The sequence below is a fragment of the Octopus bimaculoides genome, chromosome 12, assembly GCF_001194135.2.
Source record: "Octopus bimaculoides isolate UCB-OBI-ISO-001 chromosome 12, ASM119413v2, whole genome shotgun sequence".
Taxonomy (NCBI): domain Eukaryota; kingdom Metazoa; phylum Mollusca; class Cephalopoda; order Octopoda; family Octopodidae; genus Octopus; species Octopus bimaculoides.
In genome coordinates this window covers 64,670,401-64,686,204 of record NC_068992.1, presented here as the reverse complement: position 1 = coordinate 64,686,204, position 15,804 = coordinate 64,670,401, and the positions used below count along the sequence as shown (strand labels likewise).

The 15,804-nt window shown below is 36.2% G+C and overlaps 1 protein-coding gene across 1 annotated transcript in view; it reads left to right on the top strand.

Moving 5' to 3' along the window:
- Positions 1-14,292, top strand: part of LOC106884489 (triosephosphate isomerase) — a 15,294-nt gene extending 1,002 nt beyond the window's left edge. Inside the window, exons 2-6 of the mRNA XM_014935900.2 lie at positions 4,530-4,653; positions 6,379-6,463; positions 8,913-9,045; positions 10,867-11,040; positions 13,909-14,292. Coding sequence (XP_014791386.1) covers positions 4,530-4,653; positions 6,379-6,463; positions 8,913-9,045; positions 10,867-11,040; positions 13,909-14,027 — 635 coding nt within the window. The 3' untranslated portion in view covers positions 14,028-14,292. The remainder of the gene's footprint in view (positions 1-4,529; positions 4,654-6,378; positions 6,464-8,912; positions 9,046-10,866; positions 11,041-13,908) is intronic.
- The last annotated feature ends 1,512 nt before the right edge of the window (positions 14,293-15,804 follow it).

Sequence of the window (15,804 nt, the reverse complement as noted above, 5' to 3'; positions counted from 1 at the left end):
AATTTATTCTGAGAGGGAGGTAGGAAGTAGAAAATTTAATCAAGTGGTTTCACTTGAGTCTATCACATTGTTATCAATATAATCATCCATGTATCGAATTCGGCAGGATTTGAACGTGTGTCGGAAAAGACCTTGATATAACATATTTGAAGTCCAACAGTTTTAATCTACACGGGAGTCATGAGAATTTCCTCCGAGAGACCTCGATTAACCGTTATCATTGCTATTTTATTTTAAACTTGTGCTTTCGCTAAATATTGGAAGACGCATGAACGCCTCACCATCTCCTAAATATAGCATTGGCCGTGTACCAGTCTATATAAAGCTCAGTAATGTTAGATATATTTCTGACCCCTAACACTGTACACCATTTCACATCGCATCATTGTTACAAGAGCAACGAAGGCGCTTCTATGCGGCTGCCTAACCGGCTAGAAATAACAACTAAATTTCCTCCAAACTCTACGCCCTTCTGTAAAAAGGACTCCCTTAGACATAACAGTGTAGTCCGTAATAAACAAAAGGATATGATGTCATAGCTGGAGCGCTTTTGATTACAAGTCTGCTCGATCAGAGTGACCTGGGGCAAGCTCCCTGTTTTCCTTTTTATTTTTTTGTATTTTTGTTAGGTCATTTCTCTCGTTAGCCTGCAAGAATGAAGTTGAAGTGAAGAAAAGACGATAATCACTTACGTCTTCTTATTGAAGAATTAACTATTGCAAATGCATTGAGTTCTAAATTTCGTTTGATTTAGATATATCTGCATATGACGTTAAAAACTTACACACACACACACACACACATTAATTCATGTGTGTGTGTGTGTGTGTATATTTCTATATGTATGTATTTTATGTGTGTCTGTGCGTGCGCGCACTTTCTGTATCCACCCCTTCAGTTTAATTAATTGCTACCCAATAATTGACACACCTTGCAATTATCTACCCCGTTTCATATAATGACCAGTAAATATTTACTAAAACTGTCTGGTTTAATTTCCTCTTCTCTCTCGGCCATTTCTGCTTTTCTCCTGTATTTTTATTTTATTTTTTATTCTTTTAAATAATTGAATATAATCTAAATAAATTTTAAATAATATATAGGGAAATCAGTCAATGCTAGAATTTTTTTTTTTAATTCTTTTTATTCATTCGGTAATTCTTCATCTTTGGTTGTGGGCTTTCATTCTTAATAATAATAATCCTTTCTCTTATAGGTACAGGGTCTGAAATTCCCGGGGAGGGAGATAGTCGATTACTTCGACTTCAATTCTCAACTGGTACTTATTTAACGACTCCCAAAGGATTGAAAAACTAAGTCAACGTCGGCAGAACTTAAAGACGGACGAAATGCTGCTAAGCATTTTGTCCGGGATGCCAACCATTCTGCTAGCTCGCCATATGACCAGTCTGTTTCAATGAAAGACTATTATTATTATTATTATTATTATTATAAAGCCCAATCGCGAGGGTATTAGACAAAATGCATTGCAATATATCTTCGGATTCGTTACGTTCTAAGGTCAAAATCGGTCGGGGTCAAATAAGTACCAGTTGAACACAGGGGTCGAATTGCTGGCTATGTGCTAAAATATGAAACCATTATTATTCAGGGCGTGGGGAGCGATGCCCTCGACCTTTTGTAAATGCGACCTTGACCTACTTGAACATAGTTTGAACTCTTGCAGGAAAGAAATTTTGGCGAAAAGGAAATGTCAGCGAGATGCATTTCTGTAAAGAAATAGTTCTGAAATTATGAAGGTATATGTGTTGGGTGGGGGTGGAGATGAGGAGACAAACAGACAGAAAGTAAAGATGATAAGAGATGGAGGAGAAACGGGTATACGGGATGGCCTTGAATGGAAGTGGTATGCAACTCATTAATTTAGTTGCAGTAGAAGGAGACGTAGTGTGGAGGCAGCATCGTCTTTGATATGCGAGTAGTAGTATTCACTATGAAAAGGATTTCAACGGGTTTTAAGGAAAATAAAAGGGCATCCAAGAGAGAAAGAAATATGTAAGGGGGAAAAAAATAGAAATTATTTTTTTTTCAGAATCTCAATTTCTTAATTTTCGTGGTATGAAACACAAACGGTGGGAAAAGTACGATAAAGCGAAAGGGGGAAAAAACTCCGTGTCCTATCCACGAAGTATGAGACTTCGAAAGACGGCTATTCGAAAACTCTGCGAGGCTCTGTAAGACTAATTACCTTGTCGATACCCCCAGTTCAATTATTTGCTAATCATAATTAACCCTTTATAAAAATAAGGTGAATCGGGAAAATGAGATGGTATGGCGTGCATGCTTTTCTCAAGGCCATTTAGTTTCCTAAAAGTACGCTTTAACTCAACACCGCCTGATAGCAGGCAGGTAGCGTCTTTATTAGCAAGATTCTTTCGAATAACCCAACCACTATAATTAGGTTTTGTATGCTTTTATTTATAGAAATATCGAAAAATACCTTATATATATCTTGTCGAAAAAAAAACGTAATTATAACAAGTCTAAAACTGCTGAATGCTAGTAATCGTTGGCATAACTATACATTAGTACCCCACCAATTTTGTTCTCTCACAACTTTATGGAAAATGTACATTTTCTTTCTTTCAAATGAAATTTTACAGCGATTCGTTTTCGAGGGTGTATTTTACGATTATGTTGATTAAAAGAAAACGAGAAAAATGATATATTTTTTTACGAGTTTTTAATCATTTATTCCGTCCCATCCCCAACATATTATCACTAATTTTTTATAATTGTAGCGTCTTTTCACGTTTCTGTTTTTTCAGTTCTACGTTTAAAACATCAACATTACCTAATCTACCCCCTCGAAAACGTAAAATGTCATTTAAAAGAATGTATTTTAAAGAGAGCTGCGAGATAACAAAGACGAGACAGGGGAAAATAATTGAAATTCCCCAAATAAAATCTTAATGTTATCAACATAATCGTAATCTACATCCTCGAAAACTCACCTCTACAAAGTTTCATTTAAAAATATGCATCTTTCAGATAGTTATGCGGAAATGAAATCAGTTGTGCACTTCTCTGTAGATATACCATCTAATCGAAGTGCCTATTATTGATTTCGTGGAAGTATATTTAGATATACAAACGATGCTTTTTATCTATCTATCTATCTATCTATCTGTCTATCTATCTATATATCTATCTAACTATCGATCTATCTATTAATCAATCAAGTAAAAATTTAAAAAATAAAGAGAAAAGTATTAAAAATAATTAAAACAAAAGCTTGTGTGATGGATGGCATCACCACCACCATTTAACATCTGCATTCCATGCTTTCCACAGTGTGACAGCTTTTTTAACACTACCTAGATTCATTGCTAGCACTTTAATTTAATAAATCAAGAATTGTTGTATGGTACTTGATATACCTGTATTTGTTTATGTAATAGCAGGGTAGACAGATGTGCCATGGTATCCATAGTAAGCAGAGAAATCCGGGTAGATGAATGTTTAACTGTGTCTAATTCAGTGATTTAAATCCCAATACAGTTCTTTTTGTTTTGTATTGTTTTTATTAACATCAGATTTGTCTTAATTCAAACAAATGTGTTATCAGAGACATTCTATTTGTAACTTTTTTTTTTCATTATTAGTATATTTGGGACCACATTATTTGATGTATCCTTCGGTTTTTAAAGACAGTAATGGGTGTGTGATATGATGAGCATTTGGCTGCTATTTCTAACACATTGAGCAGCCACTTAAAGTTTCCTTTGTCAGTTTATTTCGCATGTATAAGATAGTAGAAATGAGTTTTAATTGACTCCATTTAAAATTTTGCAAAATGGTGCTTGTACCTTGTCAGTAAAAAATGACAATTTCTAGGTCATGAAGAAAGTTTAAATGTTATCAGGTCAGTATTAACAGCTTTGTGTGTGTGTGTGTGCATGTATATGAGTGTGTTTTATCTTATATTTAAATTAAAAAAAGTCAAGTAAGATCAACCTTATTCTAATGTTTTCTTAACACTATACCAAATAAAATACCTCGCCATGTGATAGTTTTAATGTTTGCCTTCTATTAAATGTAATTAGATATTTGGAAACCAAAAACTTTACAATATATGCATTTTGTTTTCTTCAAAAATCATCACCGTTTAACGTCCATTCTCCATGCTGGCCTGGGTTGGACAGTGTTACACGGGCTGGCCAGCTGGAGAACTACACAGGCTTCTAATTGTCTGGTTTGGCGTGGTTTCTACAACCGGATGCCCTTCCTAACACCAACAACTTTACAGAGTGTACTAGGTGCTTTTTATGTGGCACCAACACAGGTGCTTTTTATATAATACAATTTTGAAGTTTTGGAAAATTTTCTATAAACTCTCAAATGAAAAAATAATTAGGAAAATTAAGCTGTCTTGTTGTAGCTTATACTTTTTTCTGTTTTTTTCTTTTCTTTCAAGTTCTATTATTGTAAATTTTTGATTAATTTTAAAATGAGTTTGAAAATAAATTTACTGATTCTTTTTTGTCTTTTTTTTCCCCCCCTTGCAGAAGTTGTTGTTGGTCCACCTAGTTGCTATCTGGAATATGTCCGTAGCAAACTGAAGGGTAACATTGGAGTCGCTGCTCAGAACTGCTACAAAGTGCCTTCTGGTGCATTTACTGGAGACATAAGGTAGAATTAAAACTTCCAAGAATTTCTTCTTTTTTTAAAAAACTGCAAAATTGTCCACAACATTATTTGGAAATTTTCAAATATTAACACTCAAAATTTATTCTACCAGATTCAATCCCTTTAACCACATTTCAACACTATTATCATCATTCATTATCCATCATTCATCATCATAATCATTATCTTCATCCTCATCAGCAGCAGTTTTTCCATGCTTGTATGGGTTGAATGAGACTTAAGGCATCATTCTATTGCTGGACTCAAATGAAGTATGTGTTCCACTGGTCTTTCACACCTTGAATCAACCTATGAAAACCACTAAGCTACAGGCTGTACTGTTTACAAGAGACAAACTTAACATTACCATTGTCCAAATGGTATCAGTGCAAAGAACACACAGAAAAAATAAACACACAGACAGTGTATCCATACAGATATATACAGACGTTAAACGATGATGATGATGATGATGATGTATCATGATTGTGATCATTGTTTTTGTATCAATTTTTTCATTCTTGCAAGGGTCAGAAAGGATTTGTTGTGGCAGATTTTCTAGAACTGGTTGTTATTCATGTCTCCCATCCTCACCTATTTCCAAGCAAATTAATATTTCCCCATGACTGGATATGTTTTTAACAGAAGGCTCGAAATGAACTGCATCACTCTTCTATGATGATGATGCTTGTTTACAATCATTTCTTGATATCAAAACACACACGCATACATACATATATGTATATATACATATATGTATATTTATATATATGTATATGACAGGCTTCTTTCAGTTTCTGTCCACCATATCCACTCACAAGGCATTGGTGGACCTGTGGCTATAACAGAAGGCCTTTGCCCAAGGTCTGCACAGTGGAACTGAACTCAAGACCACATGCTTGGAAAGCAAGCTTCTTAATCACACATCCACATATATGATTTTTATCGTCTTCCATGCCAATATGGTTTGTGTTGTTGAACAGTATCCAACAGATCAAAGAAACATGTCTTGCTCCAGTCTTTCAGTTTCGGCATGGTTTCTATGATTAGATGCCCTTCACAATACCAATCAATTTAAAGCATACACTGGATGCTTTTTTTCATGGCACCAGCATTGGTAAAGTCTCTATGTAACTCAAGACTGAAAAGCTCCCCTCAGCAGAGGGGTGCCTTTATGAGAAATGTTGAGAGGTAAAGGCATAAAAGAAGGGACAGGAATAGGTTTGTTGTTGTTGAAAGGATATGTGGCTGCCCTACATTATGTGGTGTTAGGTGGGAGTAAATGAGGTGGTCCTGAAATGAGAGATAAAAACGGATGAAATAAGGTTTTGGGGAAACTCTCAAAGCATGTATGCGCACACACACACACACTTACATACAACAGGCTTCAGTGCAGTTTCTTTGTACAAATTTACTCCCACAAGATGTTGCTCATGGTGAGGCTTTAGAAAAAGGCACTTTCTCAGGGTTTCTTTCTATAAAGCCTCGCACCCCTTTACTGTACACTCCTTTCACAAGATGTGCACTATAGCATCAAATCTAGGTACCTGCAGGTACAAAACAAGTTAGTTAACCACAAAGTCATCCTTGTAACAGGTTTCTTTTTATTGATTTTTTTTATTTTAACAAATAAATACCAACAAAATATTGTGTGAGTGTGATCAATTAAAAACTGTTAATTGATTAATTAACAGTTGTTCTCATAAATCTACGTTCTCTCCCTTTCAGTCCTGCTATGATCAAGGATATTGGTCTCCGTTATGTTATCTTGGGTCACTCTGAGAGAAGGAATGTATTTGGAGAAACTGATGAGGTAAAATTTTATAAATGGTTAATTTATTAGTATATATATATAATTATATATTATTTACATAATGATATATACTCCATTTCGTGCAACTAATCCTAAACTATTGACTGAATTGTTTAGGCTTAGTCACTCTAAATGGGGCATATATTATTATGTAAATAATATATAATTATAGTTATTATTAAAAAGGACTTGTGTGTGTCACTCTTCTCTGTAATTTACAGCCTTGGGGTTTGTTTAGAAATTTAGAAATATATATATATTGGCACTTGTGCCCGTGGTATGTGTAATGGACTTTCGAGCGAGATTGTTGCCAGTGCCCTTGGACTGGCTCTTGTGCGGGTGGCACATAAAATACACCATTTGAGCGTGGCCGTTGCCAGTACCACCTGACTGGCTTTCGTGCGGGTGGCACGTAAAAGCACCCACTACACTCTGAGAGTGGTTGGCGTTAGGAAGGGCATCCAGCTGTAGAAACTCTGCCAAATCAGATTGGAGCCTGGTGTAGCCATCCGGTTTTACCAGTCCTCAGTCAAATCGTCCAACCCATGCTAGCATGGAAAGCGGACGTTAAACGATGATGATATTATATATATATATATGTATAATTTGAATTAATTACTTTGATATTTGTTATTTTCTTTGTTCTTTAATTTGCATTTATTTAATTAAATGCTGTTCTTATTATTTCTATATAGAAAGATTAAGATTAAATAAAATCCTGCAACAGTTAATCTTATGGCAATACTCTTTCACCCCTTCTCTTTCCTTGGTGCATATTCTGGTGGTTAGTGTGTTGCACTCATGACTATAAGATAGTAGTTTCAATTCCCAGACTAGTGTGCAAAACACTAACATTTCACATTATTCCACTTCACTCAGCTGTAAATGAATTCCAGCAACAGATAGTACTGGGGTTGATCTAATCAATTTAACCCCTACCCCCAAATTTCAGGCCTTATGCCTGTTGTAGAAAGGATTATTATTGTTATTATGTTAGCATGCTGGGTGAAATGCTTAGTGGTATTTCTACAAACTTTCCAGGCTTATTAATACAGTAACATCCTCTAGATTAGCATGTCTCTGACTGACAAATAGCAGGCCCTCACCAAAGCTATTAGCAAGACACCCTCGCCTACCATTTCTGCACCCCCACACTCTCCTGATTTTAGGACAAGATAGCAGTGTTGAGGGGTGGGGTTTAGTCGATGCCATCCATTCCAGCATTTGACTGGTTCTTTATTTTACTGACCTCCAAACACAGGCACACAAACATATACACACATATATACAACAGGCTTCTTTCAGTTTCCATCTACCAAATCCACTCACAGGGCTTTGGTTGGCCTGAGGCTATAGTAGAAGACACTTGCCCAAGGTGCCATGCAGTAGGACTGAACCCAGAACCAAGTGGTTGGTAAGCAAGCTACTTACCACACAGCCACTCCTATGCTAGTTAGTTAGTAAGTAGATATTATAGTGGTCTTAAAGACTGCAAAGTATTTTACTCAACACTTAACATTTTCATCAATCCAAGACTCTGGTGCTTTTGTTATCAGTGCTGAAATGTGGGAAGATGGAATTCACTTTAGTTGGATTTGAATTCAGAATGCAAAGAGCTGGAACAAATACTGCAGGGCATTTTGTCCAGTGCTCCAAAACTTAGAGCAGTTCACTCTTTTGTTACCATATTTCTGTTGAAATACACTACTTCTGTTTCAATTAATTTTGAAAATAACAAAGAATTTAGTAAAATGACTTTGTCATTATTAAGTTGGTATTCCAAACAAATTAACGGAAGGGTTTGATTTTGAGTGTTCTCAAACAGGAAGTTTGTGTCATAGAACTAGTTGAGGGTTCAGTTGAGTTACTGGACACTCAAACTGATAGTCATATAATATTTAAACTGGCCATATCCGGCCAAAGTATCCTGCTTGTTTTATGTTCAACCTGGCCAGATCTGGTCTCTCACACCAACCCTGCAATATCATTCTAAAAATTATAAAACTTATCTCGTCAAGATCTCATAGCCAAAAGATAATGCATGATTAGTTCAAAACAATATGAATAAAATGGCATTAATTTTGGCAGAATAATGTGAACACTAAAGGGTTAAACCATTTCTTATTATATTTCCAAAGAACTTAGTGGCTTTGTCATTATTAAGTTAGCATTCAAAACATAAACGAACATGAAATTTTGATGGAAAGTTTTAATTTAGATCACTTTAAAACAAAGTTTGTATCGTAGCTAGAAGGACAATTTCAGGCAGGTTAGTATGAAAAGAGTTAAACAGGACGTTTTTTATCATTGAACCATGGGTGAACTTAGGCTGGTTGGTATTGAAAAAAAGGTGAAGTTGTATCTTAAACCATCTCTATGAATCTGTTTTAATTATATGATGGTCACCATTGTGAGCAAGAAATGAGTTTTTTCTTTTTATATTTACCAGTTGATTGGAGAGAAAATAGAGCACGCTGTCAGTGAAGGATTGATTGTGATCGCTTGTATTGGAGAAAAACTTGAAGAAAGAGAAGCTGGTAAAACTGAAGAAGTTGTCTTTAAACAAACAAAAACTATCATCAGTAAGTGAGATATTGGTTTCTGAATTGACTAGTCATCACATAGTTGTGAGTTCAAATCCCACTTGAGCCATTGTACCAGTGTTCTCCCTGGATGTTTATTATTACACATTTCCTATCATAGGTGCCAGCATGGCTAAATGGTTAAGCATGCTTCCCAACCATGTGGTCTTGGGTTCAGTCCACTGCATAACACCTTGAGTAAATGTTTTTTACTATAGCCCCAGACCAGTCAAAGCCTTGAGTGGATTTGGTTGATGGAAATTGAAAGAAGCCCATCATAAATACATACACACACACACATGCATGCATATGTTGTGTGTGTTTGTGTGTCTCTTTGCCTGGACATTAAATGATGGTTGTAAACAAGCATCACTGTCATATGAGCAGTGTCACTCATTTCCAATCTTCTATGGAATCTTGTCTGGCTATGCCAGAAATATTACTTTTGTTGGAAACGAACAGGTGAGAGTTAATGACAAGAAAGGCAGTCAACTATACGAAATAAATCTGCCTCAACAAATTCTGTCTTGATTCATGCAAGTATTGACCAGTGGACATTAAATGGTGTTGATTATGATGGTTTCCAGTTTACAGCTCAGCTGTAAATAAGTACTGCTTTGTTACCCCCACCCACCAAGTTGTTAAATTCTTGCACCAACAATACATAAACAAACGTGTAGAAAATATTCCAGCCCATAAATTGTAGAATAAAATGGATTTCATAAGGACAATATAAAAGATTTTTCTAGGAAAATAAATATTTAGTACTGTTAAAAGAAAATGGTTGATATAATTTCTTAAGATAGAAATTACATTCCCTGTCTTAAGCAAAATTTACTTTTTTAAAGAAAATATTTTCTGCATTAGAGTCTGTTTGTCCTTGCATAACACACTTAAGTATAAACCTGTCTTTCCCAACACACTTGTGTGTAAGCCTCTCCTTCCCAACACACTGACTGTGTATATCTGTCCTTCCCCAAGACACTCATGTGTAAGCCCAACACACTGTTGTATAGCTGTCCTTCCTTGACAATCTTGTATGTAAACCTTTCCTCCCCAGTTTTTGTATGCAAGCCTTTCCTCCCCAGTTTTTGTATGCAAGCCTTTCCTTTCCAACACATTTGTGTGTATATCTGTCTTTCCTATCATACTTTTGTGTAACCTGTTCTTCACTGAAACACTTTTGTGTATATAGCTGTCCTTTCATCGAGGCAGTGGATGCTTTACTATCAGTTACCTCACTGTGTCTTGAATGCCTACTTCTAATAATATTGTTGCTATGAATAGTAGCAACAATTCTATTATAACTGATTATTACACTCTGTTTAGATTCCTAGTTTTGATGAGTTAAAAAATTTAAATATTAATACATTCTTCAGAAATATTGTCTAATTAAGAACTGTCTAAAAGTAATTATAAAGACATAGCCGGCACTTGTGCTGGTGGCACATTAGAAAATCATTCAAGTGAGGTCGTTGCCAGTGCCGCTGGACTGGCTCCTGTGCAGGTGGCACGTAAAAAACACCATTATGAGCGTGGCTGCTGCCAGTACCGTGTGACTGGCCTTCGTGCCGGTGGCACATAAAAGCACCCACTACACTCTGAGTGGTTGGCGTTAGGAAGGGCATCCAGCTGTAGAAACTGCCAAATCAGATTGGAGCCTGGTGTAACCATCTGGTTCACCCGTCCTCAGTCAAATCGTCCAACCCATGCTAGCATGGAAAGCGGACGTTAAACGATGATGATGATGATAGTAATTAGTCTTTGATATTTTTTTGATGATTTGAAGATTTTGACATTTTTTTTTTTTGCTTAATGCAGAACACACCAAAGACTGGTCGAAAGTTGTGATTGCTTATGAACCTGTCTGGGCCATCGGAACTGGCAAAACTGCTACTCCAGATCAAGCTCAAAGTGTACATGCAAGTCTGCGTAAATTTATTTCTGAAAATGCTTCAAAAGAAATTGCTGACAATGTCCGCATTTTATATGGAGGTAAGTGACTTAAATAATCCTTTCTGTCATTACCACAAGACCTGAAATTTTGTGGGAGGAGCATAGTCAATTACATCAACCCCAGTATTCAACTGGTACTTATTTCCTCAAACTTCAAAGGATGAAAGGCAAAGTCAACCTCAGTGGAATTCAAACTTAGAATGTAAAGCCAAAGGGAAATGCCATTAAGCATGCTAACAATTGTGCCAGCTTTTAATAATGGTTTCAGACTTTTGGGTTCAAGGCCAACAATTTTTATTGGGAGGTGAGTAAGTCAAGTACTTGGCTGGTATGTACTTTGTCAACTCTCAAAGGGTGAAAATAAAGTTGACCTCGGTGGGATTTGAACCCAGAACTTAGACACACGAAATGCTATTCAGCATTTTGTCTAACATGCTGATGTTTCTGCTAGCTTACAACCTTCCTTGATAATAAAAATGATGATGATTATTTAAAATTTTGCCACAAGGGCAACAATTTTGAGAGAGGGGGTGAGTCAATTACATCAACCCCAGTGTTCAACTGGTACTTATTTTATCAACCCCAAAAGAATGATATATAACTTTGAACTCAGAATGTAGCGATGGGCAAAATACCGCCAAGCATTTTATCCAGCTTGCTACCCTACTACTGCCACCACCACTACTACCACCACCACCACTACTACTACTACTACTAGTGATAATAATAACCAACACATTAAACAACACACAATACAAACAGTGATACAACAAAAGATGGCACCACACCTCAAGAGAGAGAAAAATAACTAACACAACACAATATTGGGAAGAAGTGTTTGCACACTCCCAACAACAGAAAGGAGCACACACCCAGCAACATGGAGGTGTAGCTGGTGATGCAGTAGAAATTTGCCTCAAACTGTCAAATGTTGAACAATTGTATAATAATATTAATCCTATCTACAATAAGCAAAGGACTAAAATTTAGAAGGGAGTTAGTTAATTGCCTCAACCCCCATTACTCAACTGATACTTATTTATCAGCCCCAAAAGGATGAAAAGCTAAGTCAATCTCAGCAACATTTGAACCCAGAACTTAAGACCAGAAGAATATGCTGTTTGGCATTTTGATTGAAATGCTAACAACTCTGCCAACTTGTTGCCTTAAGTCACTTTTTACTAATGAAGAATTTCTTTAAGTGCCTGATATTAAACATGGTGACGTTTTTCATTTTTTTTTTTTCATGTCAGCTTGCTTCAGAATCTATTGAAGTTAATAATACTTAGACTTATGATTTCCCACAGAAATGCTGTGGTCATTAAAGGTTTTTAAACCTTCATCTGCCCTTGAAGCACAAGCCACACTCATAGTTTCTTGCTGGAAGAATCTTAAGAGACATAAATATCAGGCAATTAAATCAATCAAGTTCAGATGTTGACAGGGAAATATCAACAAATCACACACACACGAATATGCAAAGGTTTTGTACATTTTCTGTTGTCCAACAAATTCACACAGAAGCCAATGGCCAGTTGAAAGCTGTAGCAGAAGACACTTACCTAAGGTGCCACACAGAGCATAAAGGGCCAAAGAAGGCCCTTTATGTTCTGAATCATTTTCCAAGGCATTTTGCTACAATTAGAGAAAAATCATTGTTATCATTTTAGTGCCTACTTTTCTGTACTTGCTGAAGTCTATTGAAGCAGATTTTCTACAGCCAGCTGCCCTTCCTGTTGGCAACCCTCACCTGTTTCAAAGTAGTATAATATTTCCCTATAACCAGACATGTTTTGCAGTATATCAGAAATGAATGACACTGCTTGTATGTTGGTGATGCTCATTTACAAATATCATTCTGTGTCAAGACAAGGAGACACAAATGTACTCAAGTTCTCTCTGTCTCTCTCTCACATATACACACGCATATATCTGGGCTTTTCACAATTCCAATCTATCAGATCTGCTCACAAGGTTTTTGTCTGTTCAAGGTTATAGTAGAAAACACTTGCCCAAGGTGTTCTGTAGTGGGACTGAACCTGAAACCATGTGGTTGGGAAGCAGACTTCTTAACCATACAGCCATGCCTATGCCTATAAATGAAGAACTTCTTTTGACAAGGAATCAAACCCCCAGTCTGCCATGTGACAAACAAGAGGACTTGACCACTATACCACTGAGAATTGATATTGAATAAAATATAATTTTCTCAATATTCAAACCATATATATATATATATATATATATATCTGTGTGTGTGTGTGTGCATACATTTATACATATACAATACACTGCGATGCCCTCCTTCAGTAAATGTTTAGCATTCCTATCATGGGTTGGCATTTGCCTTCTGAATGAATTTGGTCTACAGAAACTGTCTGGAACCTCACTATCAAGAAGTTGTCCAGTAGCTTTTGCACTTTCAAAGGCAAGTGAGATGTAAACTCTCTTACATGTAAAACAGGTTTAGCAATAGGAAAGGCATTTGGTTGCAGTAATAATTCATCTAAGATCTTGTTTTCTTGGAAAACGGACATAAAACAAACAAAACTCACACACACCCTATTTCTCAGCTGCGAAAATTTTATCTGTCTGTGAGGGCCCTACAAAAAAAAACGTAGACATCCCTCTTCTGTTGACTGTATAATTCATATGCTGGTGTGGCTGTGGTTAAGAAGTTTGCTTTCCAACTGTCTGGTTCTGAGTTCACTCCCACTGTGTGGCACCTTGGGCAAGTGTTTATTACTACAGTTCTATAGCTGTGTGTCTATTATGATAGATGGAAACTGAAAGAAGCCTTTGTATACCCCTATGAGCCTGGGAAAGTGAATATTAAAATGATGATTTGTGTTTTCGGTATTTTAAATATATATGTGTGTATGATATTCTTCATTTTGTTTCTTGTAGGTTCCGTCAGTGCTGCAAATTGTAAAGAACTTGCACAAAAACCAGACATTGATGGATTCTTGGTCGGTGGAGCATCACTGAAACCTGACTTTGTTAAGATTGTCAATGCTCAAGCTTAAAGAGGAGTGACTGAGTGTAATTTGTTGACTGTTAATCATTAATCTCTCTTGATCTCTAATCCTCTACTGATGTTTATGAAATAATTCTAGAAAGTAAAATTGCTCTGTTCACCCAAGTTACAGTAAATACACAATGAAAACTTTCCATCTCTAATCTTTTTTTTCTTTCAATTCACTCAATTTTTTTTTTAGCAAAGTTTTCATATATTCCTGAAAAGGTTGAGTCAGTTAAATTATTTATCTCGAAAATAAAATATCAAACACAGTTTGTTTGTTATTTATTTTTATTCCTGATTGAGAATTGGTTCATTTATTGGGTTTTAATTTGCTTTTCTTTGATGGTATGCATGTGAGACTGGGTGTGTATGATATAACAACATTATGTAAACATTTAATAATAACTTCTATTTCACCACACAAGTGATTTTCAGGTTGGTCACGAATTAGAAAGTTTCCACAATTCAACATAATTTAAAGAATAACTCTGCATCATTCATAAATACTTAATTGCAAAATTTCTGTGCAGAAACTTTCCATGACAGGAGAAAATATACACATTAGAGTCATATCGGTCAACTATAACGACATGTTCAGGTTGAGCAGAAGTTGTAGAAACAACTATCATAAATGATAAGAGTGTATGAAGTTAGACTGTGGGTTGCCACACACTGAAAGCTGATGTTAAAAACAAGGCTTTATGTAACCCTTGTAGCACAGTGTTCCAGAAGGATCTTGAATGATCTATCACATGAAGTCTGGCTGCTGATTGGTCAATAACTCAGGCCACTCAGTTTTGAGTCTTGCTACAAATTCTTTAAATTATGCAATTTCATTTCTTAACTCTCATTACTATGAGACTGTATGTACTAATCCTTTATTTGCTTTGTGTATCAAGTGATAGTAGTAGTAGTAGTAGTAGTAGTATGGGGGCATATGCTGAAGGAATGTACAAAATGTCTTGGGTATGCAACTAGTAAACCACCACCCAGCGATACTACCATAACACTGACCACCTTCATCAAGAGAAAGTTGGCAAGTGCAGTTCATACAGTAGTGCCAGAGATTTAAAGGTTGAAGGAGAGAGGGAGGAGGAATAATAAGAACAAATGGAGGGAGAAGGAGGAGAATATAAATGGCATAGGAAGGAGGAACAGCAGGGAGTGGGGATTTCTTATTGCTCTGTACTCAACTAGCACTTCGGTTGTGAGGCATACATATATTGCCCACTGCTAGTAGGAATGAAAAGAGGTAGTAGGGATGAAATAGAGATAAGGGAGCACCACTGGTGGTCTGAGAATCTCAGTAAGCAGACTTTGAATCAATTAGGGATGGTAGCTAGCTATACACAGAGAGAGAGGAAGAGGTAAATAATAGGAGTGGGAGTAGCAGAAGAGGAAGAGATGTTGAGATAGGGAGAATAGAGAAATAAAATGCTGCTGGCATGACTAAGTAATAAGTAAGGGCTTAATCACAACTAGGAGAGACCATAAAAGCTTTACGTAATGGACATGGACAAAAGCAGAATAAAATTTATGCTTACATGAGAAGATAATGTCAGAGAACCTATTGAGTAATGAGGTATTATGATGGCAAAGGATTGCGAGTGATTCCCTGCAATACAGCTTACAAATATGGGGTTAGTATTGTACAGGAAAGCCCCTTATGGTACAGAGAATATTCTGGGATTTGAGGTGGTGTATGCAGTTAGGGAGATAGAAAGTTTAGAAGCTCCATTTGAGAATAAACACGTGAGTGCAGTAGTGACACTTGAAAGCAA